The sequence below is a fragment of the Peromyscus eremicus genome, chromosome 9, assembly GCF_949786415.1.
Source record: "Peromyscus eremicus chromosome 9, PerEre_H2_v1, whole genome shotgun sequence".
Classification (NCBI taxonomy): Eukaryota; Metazoa; Chordata; class Mammalia; order Rodentia; family Cricetidae; genus Peromyscus; species Peromyscus eremicus.
The window spans coordinates 72,039,990-72,053,453 of NC_081425.1; the positions used below are offsets into that span (position 1 = coordinate 72,039,990).

At 33.4% G+C, this 13,464-nt stretch overlaps 1 protein-coding gene across 1 annotated transcript in view; it reads left to right on the forward strand.

The window, feature by feature from the left end:
* Positions 1–11,264, forward strand: part of Exoc5 (exocyst complex component 5) — a 53,375-nt gene extending 42,111 nt beyond the window's left edge. The window contains exons 13-18 of the mRNA XM_059273717.1: positions 1,315–1,423; positions 4,943–5,063; positions 6,670–6,756; positions 8,047–8,155; positions 8,331–8,546; positions 9,120–11,264. Coding sequence (XP_059129700.1) covers positions 1,315–1,423; positions 4,943–5,063; positions 6,670–6,756; positions 8,047–8,155; positions 8,331–8,546; positions 9,120–9,308 — 831 coding nt within the window. The 3' untranslated portion in view covers positions 9,309–11,264. The remainder of the gene's footprint in view (positions 1–1,314; positions 1,424–4,942; positions 5,064–6,669; positions 6,757–8,046; positions 8,156–8,330; positions 8,547–9,119) is intronic.
* Positions 11,265–13,464: the final 2,200 nt, after the last annotated feature.

The window sequence follows — 13,464 nt, forward strand, 5'->3', positions numbered from 1 at the left end:
GAGTGAAAGGTTGGTGTAGCGATTAAGAAGTCTAATACTAAATGGGGATGTTGAATCACTGGGGTTTTAAAGTGGTTTATGGAATTCTTTATAAACTCAGTTATATGTCAGGCTCTCATTATTACATTAGGGTTGAGTGCCCTTAATTTGAAAATACAGAATCTTTCACACTCCAAAATATAAAATTCTTGATCACTAATATGGTGGCACATTGGAAAGTTCTACTCATGGCCTTAAGGTTAGGTTTTAGTAAAAACAATACTATATTAAGTTGTCCTTGGACTGTTTATATAAGGAATTTATAAAACAAATAAATTTTGTGATTAGACTTGAGTCTCTTAAGATACCTCATTATTTCAAAATATTTCAAAATCGAGGAAGTCCAAAATCTCTAGCAGTTCTAGGCCTAACTCTTTTGCATAAGGAATTCTCACCTGTAGCATTACCCTGAAAGTCATGTGAATAGATACTGTAAGTAGCTTTGACAGAGGCAGAAAGCAATTTATAATTAATAGAAAGCAGTTCAAAGAAGTTGAGAATAATTTCCTTTTAAGAACAATTCATTTTTCTCAACGTAACTACTAATAATTCTTTAGTCTAGCAGCAGCAACATCAAAGTGAAAATTGTGAGCTTAGTGCAAATCAAGTTCTGTGTTACAAACACTTTGCAATTTTCCTGTTTTATTCGAACCTTAAGACTAAAGTGAAATACTGTCAATGTTAGACCATATAAATTAAGAAAATGAGATTTAGGGAAGCTCAGTAACGTTCTAAAGTCTTGCTCCACCAGATGTGATGAGTTAAAATTTGATTTGTTATATTTTACTATGAATATTAATTGATTTCATCTCCTGATTCCATGAGAATCTTTACAGTTTTGTTTTGAGTTTTACTAGAACAACCCTCTTTGTTAGTGGCTCTCAAACTTCTTTGACTGTGATCACCATAGTTAAAAATGCATCTCACATGGAAGCAGAGTATGCACACGTGTGTGTGTGTGTGTGTGTGTGTGTGTGTGTGTGTGTGTGTGTGTGTCTGTGTCTGTCTGTCTGTCTGTCTGTCTGTGTCTCTTGAAAGTATAATTGGATTTTACTCATGGATTACATACAATCTAGATTTGAAAAAACACTGCTCTAGATCAGGAGAGTTACAGACCAATCCAGAGCATTATAACTGTTTTGTGGACAGTGAGAGGGGAACACTGACATTTGTTACCTGAAATAGTGTTCTACACAAAAAGGATTGCTTTATTAAGAGTTGGCTTTTTAAAAATATAGATTTGAAGAGTAATACTGTTTTTGCTTGTTTTTAAAGCTTTCTGATCCTTCTGATTTACCAAGGAATGCCTTTAGAATTTTTACTATTCTTGTGGAATTTTTATGTATTGAGCATATTGATTATGCTTTAGAAACGGGGCTTGCTGGTAAGTATACTTTACTATACTTTCTTTTTAAATGCCTTTGGTCCTGTTTGGTTGACCAGTACTCTTAATGCTGTTTTGTATATGACTTCTATGTGATAAATTCAGTTCAATACAATGTATTTAGAGCTTATGTAATACTAGGATGTGTGAGGTGCTGGAAACTAAACATAGGCATAATTCTCTCATATTGTTTACATCCAGTGGAGTAAGGCCATAGACTACAAAACTCAGCACAATATTTTGGCAGAATTTATAACAATGTTCTATGCTATAAAATGTCAAGAAGCATACATAGAGATAAGAATAATTCTGCTTAGGAATTAAGTAATGAAATTTAGAGAGAAAATATTCAAAAATAAATTTGGAAAGGAATAAATTTATATTAAATATTTTGGCCTCGTTCTTTTGGGTTTACTACCTGACCCCGTGACCTGGTAAGTGAGTATCTCAGATTTAACATTTCAAAAATGAAACTCTTCAGCTAGGCATGGTGGTTCACGCCTGCAATCCCAGCATGCAGGAGGCCAAGGCAGAGGTCATTATTAGTTTGAGGTCAGCCTAGACTATATAATGATTTCTGAATAACCTAAAATAACAAAGCAAACAAATTGTCTTCCTCCAACACTGTTCTCCCAAGATTTTAAGGAAGTAGTTATTTACCAAACCCAGAAAGTGCTTAACCTTCCTGTTTTCATTGCTGATAGCCAGTTCATCAGCAAATCCTGTCAGTATACATCCAAATATAGCTTGTTTATCTACTTTGCTTCATCTACTGATGTAACCCCACCTTAAACATTGTCATCTCCTAACTGGTTCCTGTGTCCATTCTTGCCTTCCTAAGTTACTGTGTAATAGCCAGCTTAATTCTTACGTTCTTGTTGAAGACTCCTTAGTGGTTATTACTCTTGAGGGGATTAAAAACAAACTGCTTAGAACAACGCGATCTGTGGTGTGCTTCCACGTGTTCCTCACTATGCTTCATTTGCCTTGGCTCTTTACACTTGTCTTTTAACCTGACCTCAACTAAGATGTCACCTTTTCAGAGACACTTGTGCTGATCACCTCACATGAAGTAGTGCTCCTGTTGCAGTGTAGTTATCCATTTTTCGTTATTGAATTTACTTTTTATGATAATACCACAATGACATTTCTGTTTGTTAATGTCTGTCTCCTGTCAGTATTCATTCATTTAGCACATATTTTTTACGTGCCTAATCATGGGTTCATATTCTTGTAAAAATAATAGACAACTTATTAGGAAGTACGGTAAAATCAAAACTGGATAAAGGGTAGAGAATACTATTGGGGAAGCAGAGTGAAGGATTTACAGGCAGAAATTCTTTTTCTTTTACATTATTTATTATTTATTTTGTGTGTGTTCACACATGTAGAAGTCAGAGGACAACTTGCAGGAGTTGGTTCTCTCTTTCCACCATATTTGTTCCAGGGATCGAACTCATGTGGTCAGGCTTGGCAGCAAGTACCTTTACCCACTGAGCCATCTCGCCAGCCCCCACAAAAGCTTTTTATGAAAGGGTAGTCAGAGAAGGCCTCTGAGAAGACACATGAATCAGAGAGCTCATTAAAGTGGTGAGTAAACTAAATATTTGGAGTCAAACTATTGTAAGTAGAGACAACAGCTTATAAGTTCTTAAGGGTTGGAATCTCAATTTGTTCAGTATCCTTACCCCCAGCATTATACTGTGGCATGTAGAAAGCATTTACAGTTCAAAAGGTCTGTTTTTGCCTGTGTAGAACACCATCCTAGAAACCTTTAGTAATGAACCAAATTGAGCCATAAATCAGTCACTTTGGCATAACTCCAGTTTATTACCTTCATAAGCAACAATGTAACAGTGTATTTTAACTTAATTATAGCAAACTATTGACATCAAATATTTAACCCATGCTGGCAGTAAATGACTTAGTATGGTCATTTGTATTGAAATGATTTAAATCTTCAAAAATGTGGTAACTACAGAAGGTATTAAATAAGAATAAGGACCAGCAAAATGGCCCAGCAGTAAAATTGCTTGCTGCCAAGCCTGACAACCTGAGTTTAGTACCATGGTGGAAGGAGATAACTGACTCCTGAGTGTTGTCTTCGGACTAATACACACGTCTCACACACACACACACACTCAAATAAATTGTTTATTAAAAAAGATGATAAAGTAATGTGAATTTAAATCTGATATGAAGGATTTATTGTTTATCTAGTATGGAAACCTTCCTATTCATTTTACTAGCAGTATTCTGAACTTGGAAATGTTTAGGAAAATTTCATTTGGATGGAGAATATTCCTCATATAGTTAGTATTCTTGGTCATTGTTTTTAATGATTACATAAAATTCAGCCAGGTGATAAGAAATAATGCTGGAGTAGCATTGTAGAGTTTACTCTTTTTAGGTAAAATCCCAAGTCAAAGCATATTATGTATACATATTTTAAAATAATTTTCATTACTTAAATCTTTAATTTAAAACTTATTTTAAATTATTTATTATTTATTTTAAATTAATTTACCATTTTTCCTGAGAGGCTTGTTCCCTACAATTTCTGCTGCTTCTAGCTTATATGTGTATATCAGTTTTTATATATGCTACTAAATATTCTTCAGATTTTTTTATATTTTATTGGTTAAAAACATTCATGAGTACTGTCTTAATTTCCATGTTTTATTGTGATTAGTGTTTTCTACATGTGCTTCAGTTTATTATGTTTGTGTTGGCACCTTTAATTTTCCTACCACCTGATTGTTTCTTTTGTACAAAACACCACCTTTGTTTTCCAATTGTAAAGTTGAAGAATCATCATATAAAGAACTCTAGTTTATAAGGTTATCTATTATCATTAGCTGTGGGTGTTTTTCTTAGTCTAGTCTTAACTGGATAGAAACACAGGCAACTAGAGCTAAAAGGAACAAGGAACCTTGAGTCCGTGAGTTACTCTTTATGAAAGGAGGAGACAGATCCAGAGGGGTTTCAGTTCCACCTTTTGGTGTCAGAATGTGGTTGATGACCACACAGAATAGTAGGAGATGTTGAAGAAACACGTCTCTGAGGTGATGAGATTTTGGATATTTTTGAGGACAGAGTAGAGACCATGATGAGTGCAGTGTGTCAATGACAGGAGTCTATGTAGAGTAGAGGGTAAAAACTGAAGTAGAAGACCACAAGGAAAGCACTTAACTGTCAGAGGGAGGGAGGCCTGTTAGAAGGAAGATGGTTGGATGTGTTCATGAGACATGGTCGGAGGTTTGGGGAAAGAAGAAGGTAGAGCCCAGGCACTTCATTGATTCATTTCCGTTTATCTAAATGAACCATGAGAATGATTAACTTTGGGTTATAAAAATAGCTTTGGATGAATTTTGTTAAGCTGTTTAACAAAATCTCTGTAGAACCATTGCTGATTTATTAAATGTCAGTTACTTTTATTCATGTGGTATATATAAAATCATTCTTTTGCCCAGTGTTTTTCAAGGTTGCTTCTCACTTATCTGTGCCTTCCAATTTTAGGAATCCCATCATCAGATTCTAGGAATGCAAATCTCTATTTTTTGGATGTTGTACAACAGGCCAATACTATTTTTCATCTTTTTGACAAACAGTTTAATGATCACCTTATGCCACTAATAAGGTTAGTTGCATTGTCATATTTTCATTGGTATTTCAATGAGTATTATATTTTTATTATTTTTTAAATAATACATGTTCATGAAAACATCAAATAGAACAGGAGGTTTGAAATAAGTCCTTTCTTCTTTCCTTGAATTCCTTGAATTCTTGTTTTCTCTTCCCACTGTGCTGTTAATTTGATATATTTGAAAAGTTTTTAACTATCATTACCAAAATTAGAAATCTAACATGAAAAAGGCCTTCCAGCCTAGTGCAGCTAGGTACCAGGCATGGTGGTGCACACCTGTAATCTTAGTTACTCAGGAGGCTGAGGCAGGAGGATCTCAAGTTTGAGGCAGTCTAGTCAACATAATGACTTCAAAGTCAGCTTGGACAACCAAGACCCAGTCTCAAAAGATAGTTTTTTGTTTGTTTGTTTGTTTTTGTTTTCTTTTTTCTCTTTTTTCCCTAAGGGCTGAGGATAGGAGGGGTATTTAGGGGAGTTTTCGGGGAATAAAGGGACTAGAGAAATTATGTAATTATGTTATACTATCAAAAAGAAAATTAAAAAGTTCCTTTTTAAAGTTAAGGATGTAGCTCAGTGGTAGATCTTGCTTTAGTATCTGCAAGATCCTGGGCTCACTCCCAAGTAACACACACACACACACACCCCAATAGACACAATACACTTGTTATAAAGACATACAAGAAACGTGAATGAACAAATTTTAATAAAGCATCAAGATTTGGTTTATATCTTCATATCAATTTATATGGACTTCTAAAGCATTTGAAAATTAAATGGAGTAATATATAATGTTCCATGTTGCTAAAGTTGTCTCATTAGCACTAGTATCTGTGCAGGAAATGTTCAGGTAAATGATAGAGTTTGATAGTTTTGTAGTTTTTTTTTTTAAACAGTGCTATGACATGTCTAGACTAGAAACAAGCTCACAGATCATTTGTGATTCCTGAATCATACTTGGAAAGGAAATGTACTCCTTTGCTGTGTAACCCAGGCAGGTATTACAGACATGAGCCACCAAGCCCAGCTTAGGAAGTTTTCTTGATTTACTTTGCAAAGAGCTGTTATGTCACATAACATAATTCACAGGTGTTGTAGTGTTGTGTATTCCCTAATATTTTAATAGAATTGAGAAGCTGACAGTTATTATTAGTTTCATGTCTTTTTAGTTAAAAAAGCTAAATGAAACTGGATTTACTTACTACTGTCTACATTTTTATTGGTAGGATTAGTTATATTCTTAAGAGTTGGGTGATGTCTGTGACTTTTCTTACTGTTATACTAGATATTTAGATACAGAGGAAACTAGTTTCAAAATTTCAAAGCTACATGGTAATGTTCAGTGCTATCTCCTCAGAGATCAGAATAACAAGTCTGTCTTTGCTTTGCTCTTAATGGGTTAATTGTTCTAGTGTGAATGAATTGGGTATGCTAATGTACATAATTGTATGTAATGATTTATTTTGTAATTATTGGGTATGTGAGCAAATGAAAATAATAGGTGTTTGAATGTATTTACAAATATGTATTCATGATGTACAGATTAGAAACTTAGAAAGTAGGTTATTAACTGGAGTTTGTTTTCCTCTTTAATAAACAATAGCTCTTCTCCTAAATTATCTGAATGCCTTCAGAAAAAAAAAGAGATAATTGAGCAGATGGAGATGAAATTGGATACTGGCATCGATAGGCAAGTTAACTGTTTTTTCTCTTTTTTTTTTCCCCTGCATTTTTAAAACTTGTAGAAGTGCATTTGCATTGCAGCATGAACATTGTTTATTTTTACTCTTCTGGCTGTAAAGTTGATACTTTAACATATTGTTCTTATTTTTAGGAGAATGTTATTTTTATTAATCCCCATGGTGTTTTTTGTTTTGTTTTGTTTTGAAAGTCAGTGTGCTTAGATATACTTTCAAGTCAAAACAGTTAGAAATACTTTTTAAACCCCATTCCTCTGTACCACACTTGTGCAAGCTTCAAATTCCTTTGAAAAATGAGATGCGGGGCTGGGATGTAGTCTAGGGGTAAGGGTACTTTAGTGTGTGAGAAGCCCTTGGTTCAATCCTTAGTGCTACTAGAACAACAAAGGTATGCAGTGTTTATTGTTATATTTCCATTTAGTGTGTTCTGGCTTATCTATGAAATGTTTGAATAGTTGTACTGGTTTTGTACATGTAACTTCTGTTGAGTGAATTTTAAAACTTTTTATATTATTTACTGAAGACTATAAATACTATTACTTTCTAGGTTTCTGTTTTCAGATGATGGTGGTCTTACATTGATTGAAAATTAGTATAGCTCCCTGTTATCAAGTATTTGCCATATATCAGGCACAGTACGAGGACCATGATCTGTATCCTAATCTCACCATCTTATGTTGGTCTACTGTCATTTTGTAACTTGACCTCATTATTGTTGTGCTTAATTATGTGGTCTGTCTCTTAAATTTAACCTAAAACTTATCATTTTGACTACTCTGCTTGCAGTCACTAAACTCTAAATTAGTGTAGTCTGCTTTATTCCCATAAGCTTACTGTTGGAGAATATCACACAAGTTAGATATTATTGGTGCCTTCTAATCAGTGCCTTTATTTCTCAGCTGGGATTTAGTGCACTTGTTCATCTTCCTGATTGTCCTTTGACTGTGGGACTCAGTGTGCCTACTACCACAGCCATTCTTTTGAAGTCTTTTCTCTTCCACTTCCCTTAAGATTCTCTAGGTATGGCTTTGCCTTAGAAGAGCCTTAGTCAGGAAGTAACTATTGGTAGATTGCAAAGATCTTTTCATGGGAGAAAGATGATAAAACCAGAAGCTCTTTGATAGCAAGTCATAAAATGACTTTTTTTCCCCTAAATTCTAGTTTGCCAATACCAAAGTGTTTTGTAATGATAGGAAATTAAATAATTTAACTTAATTTAGTATAATACAAAGGTAAAATTAAGTTAAATGTGTCATATATTTTGTGTTCTCAATCTTTAGGACATTAAATTGTATGATTGGACAGATGAAGCATATCTTGGCTGCAGAACAAAAGAAAACAGATTTTAAGCCAGAAGATGAAAACAATGTTTTGATTCAGTATACTAATGTGAGTGGAACTATTCAGTTTGCTAATATATTATCTTCTTTATTAAAGCTTGAACAGTCATTAGTGTGCATAATTGTGCTTTAAGTTTTTTCTCTTATACTTGGAAATTGAAAAACTTTTTCTTTGCTAAGCTGATACACATATCTGTATAATAAGTGTAGAAAAACTTTTACAGGCATGTGTAAAAGTCTGTGCTTATGTAAGAAAACAAGTTGAGAAGATTAAAAATTCCATGGATGGGAAGAATGTGGATACAGTTCTGATGGAACTTGGAGTACGTTTTCATCGGCTCATTTATGAGCATCTTCAACAATATTCCTATAGTTGTATGGGTGGCATGTTAGCAATTTGCGATGTAGCTGAATATAGAAAATGTGCCAAAGACTTCAAGGTACGTTTAAACAAATATCGAGCTTGCAATCTATACCATTAAAAAGTATACTGACTTGTTAAGAAGTGTGTGATTTCATTGGCATCATAAGGAGAGCTCTAATACAGCTTACCTAAAGGCAGTTATTCCTGTTACATTTAAATATTAGCATTTCCCTAGGGGTTTTATTTTAGTTAAGGTCATATTTCAGCACATTCCATCCAGGTGCCTTTTAACATTCATGAAAAATTATGGTTATGTCACACATTAGGAAAATATTCTTTTTTTCATGTGTGTTCCTCTAAAATCAGTTTTCTTTCATATTTAAGTTATTTTTAAAGGTGCTATACTAAAGATAATTAGTTCTAGTGTATCAAATTACAAATTATTAAGAAAATTGAATAATATGGATCTTTTCAAAGATTATTAAGAGTTTTAACTATGGAAACCTTTGAGATTTAGCTCTTCAGAAGCTTTAAAAATTCTGACATATGGAAGGTCTCACATACAACCAGAATGTGAGAAGAATTTGCAGAACTTACTAGGAAGTAAGTTGTTCTGGTTCAATGCTTTTCTTTTCCTTTCTCAATTTAGATTCCAATGGTATTACATCTTTTTGACACTCTGCATGCACTTTGCAATCTCCTGGTCGTTGCTCCAGATAACTTAAAGCAAGTCTGCTCAGGAGAACAACTTGCCAGTCTGGACAAGAACATCCTTCACTCCTTCGTCCAACTTCGTGCTGACTATAGATCTGCCCGTCTGGCTCGACACTTCAGCTGAGTTGAAGTCACAAAGGAAGTGTGTTGTGTTTCAGAAGGCCTCGGGTGATAGAAGCACAGGAGATTCCTTATGACACAGCCAATGTTTTATCTGAAAAAATGACTGGAAGAAAGCAGCAGCCATACTTACCCAGGAATTTCATTGAAAGTTGGACACCATTAGCTATATTTTGCTTTTTATCTTTTCCCTGTTACATTGAATTCCATACTTTAATTTATAAATTTCAAATTCTATAAACCTATACGTGACTGTTATAACGTTGGTGTGAGAAGATGAATGAATTTCACCAGTGTTCTGGTTCTTGATCTTTAACGCATTCTCTCTGGAAACCCTACCATTCCTGTTTTGATTAAAGTAGGTGAAGTGCAGTAAAACTATACTTCTTATTTATCAGTTCTTCAGTTAACTTTTTAGCACCGGTGATTGTTAATTAAGTTATTAGATTTCCCTAAAGAACTTGTAACAACTCAAAAAGACCACAGTTGAACATCATTTCTATAGGTGGTTGGGGGACTTTTCCTGAGGTACAGCAGTACTAGTCCAGGGAAAATGTTATGAACTAAACTAAAATGATGAACTGTTTTAAGTAGATGGTAGGAACAAATCAGAATATATCTGCTTTCTGGGTAAAACTTCAAGTTTACTATTTCTTATTTGATAAATAGATTTAAGCCAATTAATTAGTAAGAAATTAATGCAACTACCTTATTTTATATTTAGCTTAAGGTGGAATACTTTAAAGGACCATGTTTGTTATTTTAATACTCTGAATAAAAAAGTGACATATAGTGTAAACGGTATTTGTGAGAAATAGCAACATGTTTAGCAACAATGCAGTCAGTCTCTTAAGACCAACCTTGAATGAAATGGGATGGCTAAACATGCAGTAGTCTTCTATTTTAAGAGGAATTGAGAATTTCAGGTAGTAAATATTATTCCAAGTTTGGAGCAAGCTCACAGCAAAAGCCTGCTTTTCAGTTCTGAAGATTCTTTCATTGTCCATTTTCAAGGCATTTCTGAAGTTATTCCTACTTGGATATTATTGATTGATTGGCTTAATATGGTACAATAATAAAGCACTCACAAAAGTTTAAACATCGATAAAAATTTAGAAAGGCCATTGCTCTGTAAACCCTATTAACTTACTCTGTGAGAATACATTCTAAGTTATATATAGTCCATTATATTGTTCATGGTCTTCCAGGACCCAGGTAAGCTGTAATATTCAGTTCATTCATAGCATTGTTTTCTCTTAATGTAGGGTTTGGCCTAATTTGGGGTGAATTGTTTGTTTCTTTTGAGAACCTCACTCTGAATAGTTATCACCATTACCAAGCTGTCTAATCCAGAATTAGCTACTGTACAAGTTACTGTTGATTGTATTTCCATTTTCTGTTTAGCCCAGTGTTACAAAGGTAAGCAAGGGCAATGAGCATGCCAACTTTTGTCACTTTTATAGGACACTGTGGCAGTTTTAGAGGCTTTCCAGAAAGCAGTCCTCAGACCAGGGAGAGCCAGAACAGGTCCGGATACTAGAAAAGATCTATACTTGTACTGTTGCCACTTTCGAAAGTACTGATGTGAATTCAAATTATACCTCTGTTACTTCAAGCCAACAGTTTTCAGGCAGTAGTTTTACTGGCCGTTTGAACTCTTTGTACAGTGTCAATTTGTAAAAAAAAAAAAAAAAAAAAGAAAAGAAGAAGAAAAAAATCAAAACATGAGATAACATTTTAAGACTTCCAAATCAGAGAAGCACTTCAAATTATTTTGTTTGAATTAATTTTTAAAAATGTAAAGCAGTTACTTGTTTAGATATTTTGTTAATTATTATTTCCATGCTTGAGTTCTGTGCAATATTTTCCATTATGTCCACTGACAGGACAAAGAAAATTCAAAGTGAATACCTTATTTAGAAGTGTTAACTTTCATGCTCAATAAACAAATTCCCTGTAATTGTTTTTTTATTTCACCCAATTTTTACATTTTAAGAACATCTGTAATGAATTATATATTTAATTTTTTACTAAAAGTATTCCTTATTTTTCATAGTTTAGATTTCTCCCTTTTTTTTAGCAGAAAGGAACATGACTATATAATCAAGATTTAAAAATCTAACTAGAATAGGGTGTTTCTCTAAAGAAATAAAAATATGTGTTGTATAAACCAGTATACATTCTTTGCATTTCACTCTTAAAGTATTTACATATATGGGCATCATAAAATTTAGTTCAAAATGTATAACTCAAAAAAGATTGTCAATAGATAAAATGCTTTTATACATACATGGGAAATTTTTAGTTAGACATAATGGAGTTTAATAAATTTTACCAAAATTTAAATAAGAATCTTTATAATATCCCACAGTTCTGTGTGAACTACACATAATATTTAAGTATAAATATTTCATTTAAAATGTGCTCCAAAACACTGAAAAGTGTTTGTCTAAACTTGAGTGTCTTAATTTGAGATGCAGAACACAGACTTAAGAAGGCTAGTTTCTGAATTACTGGAAATGATAGAGTACACAAGTCCTTATACATAGGTTTAGAATGGCCCCTGAATTAATTGAAAATGATAGAGTACACTATGAGCCCTTACCAAGAATTATTAGATTTTATTGGGTGGATCAATTTTTAGAATATGACAATGTAACCATTCCAAGACAATTACTGGCCTCCTTTAGGAATGCCATTGCTGTGAATCCCTAGGGTCTTCCTTGTTTTAAAAAGTGCTGCTAACATAGGTTAAAGGAGGTTAAGTTAAATTTTAAAGCAGGTAATTTGTGGTATATTTTCTTTGCTCTTTCCATTTTTCTTTCCTTTTATGGCTAAATATTTTACTTTCTGAATACTAGCTTCTTATACACAGTGAAGTAATTACCAGTCAATAGATTGAGTCAAAGTAGAGAATTTACTGCTTCCTTGAGATGTTTCTGCCTACATTAGAACACATCCAGATGAAGAGATAATGGCTCCTAAAATACCCCTGAACCTCAGAGTGGTCATGTTCATAAGGCTAAGACGTGCTTGAATTGTTGGTGCAAGAGTAAGGGGCACTCAACTTTATGCCTTGTGACCAAAAAAGATTATATCTCCTGATTAACATGGTATTCTTACAAAAATATTCTGTCATTGCCCACGCACTGTTCACTGCTTTTTCAGGAGTGTGAGATCTTTTCCAGAAGCCCCCTGGACTTACTTGATTTCTAACAGAGACTTTGGTATACAAAGTACTCTGATTTATCCAGTTCGTTGAATTATGTTCAGTTCCTTTACTACTGTACTTGAGAAGGCTTATCCTACAATTTACTACATATTTTGGGAAAGAAGACCAGTGCATATCATTATGCCAAATAATTTTTCATGAAGTTAAAAACAGCAGTTTAAAATTTTAACATATAGTAAAGGTAATTATATCTACATTTATTGGACTTAAGTCTCATGTGCTGTGCTAAGTCCTTTGCGTATATTATTGATTCCAGAGTAACTATCGTTTGGGTACTATTATTTCTGTTTGGCAGGTGAAAGACCTAAGGCACAGAACAGGTAAGGAGACCTTCAAGGTCTATAGGCTGACACAGGCTCAGACTTAAATTTTGTAAAATGGGAGTGAATAATGTCTTTTATAATTTATATTGTATTTTTCTTATTTGTGTGACATTATGTATATTGCTTATTTAGATAGCCTCATCAGTTTTACTTAATGTTCTTTTCATCCAGTATTTGATTCTCATTGCGAAGTTTAGATAATGAGGTTGGAATACAGGATCTGTATCAAGCTACTGTTAGATTTTTTTAAAATATTTTAGTGTGCAATCATACTATCTCAGTTGGTGTTTAAAGTTATATAAGTAGTCATGAAATTTTAATTCAATATTAAGTTTGTATTTAATGGAAACCTACCCATCACAGAGGTTTCCCTTAGTGAATATATTATATAATCATATTTCATATTGTTTCTGCTTAATAATTTTAACAATAGAAAGAGTCTAGGTATCTCATAAAAGTTTTTGAATTTTTTATTTTCTGAGATTATAATAATTACATAATTTCCTCCTCTTCTTTCCTTCAAACCTTCCCATTTACCCATCCTTGCTCTTTTTCAAATTCTGGTCAGCCAAGAAAACACACATAACATTATATAGACTGAATAG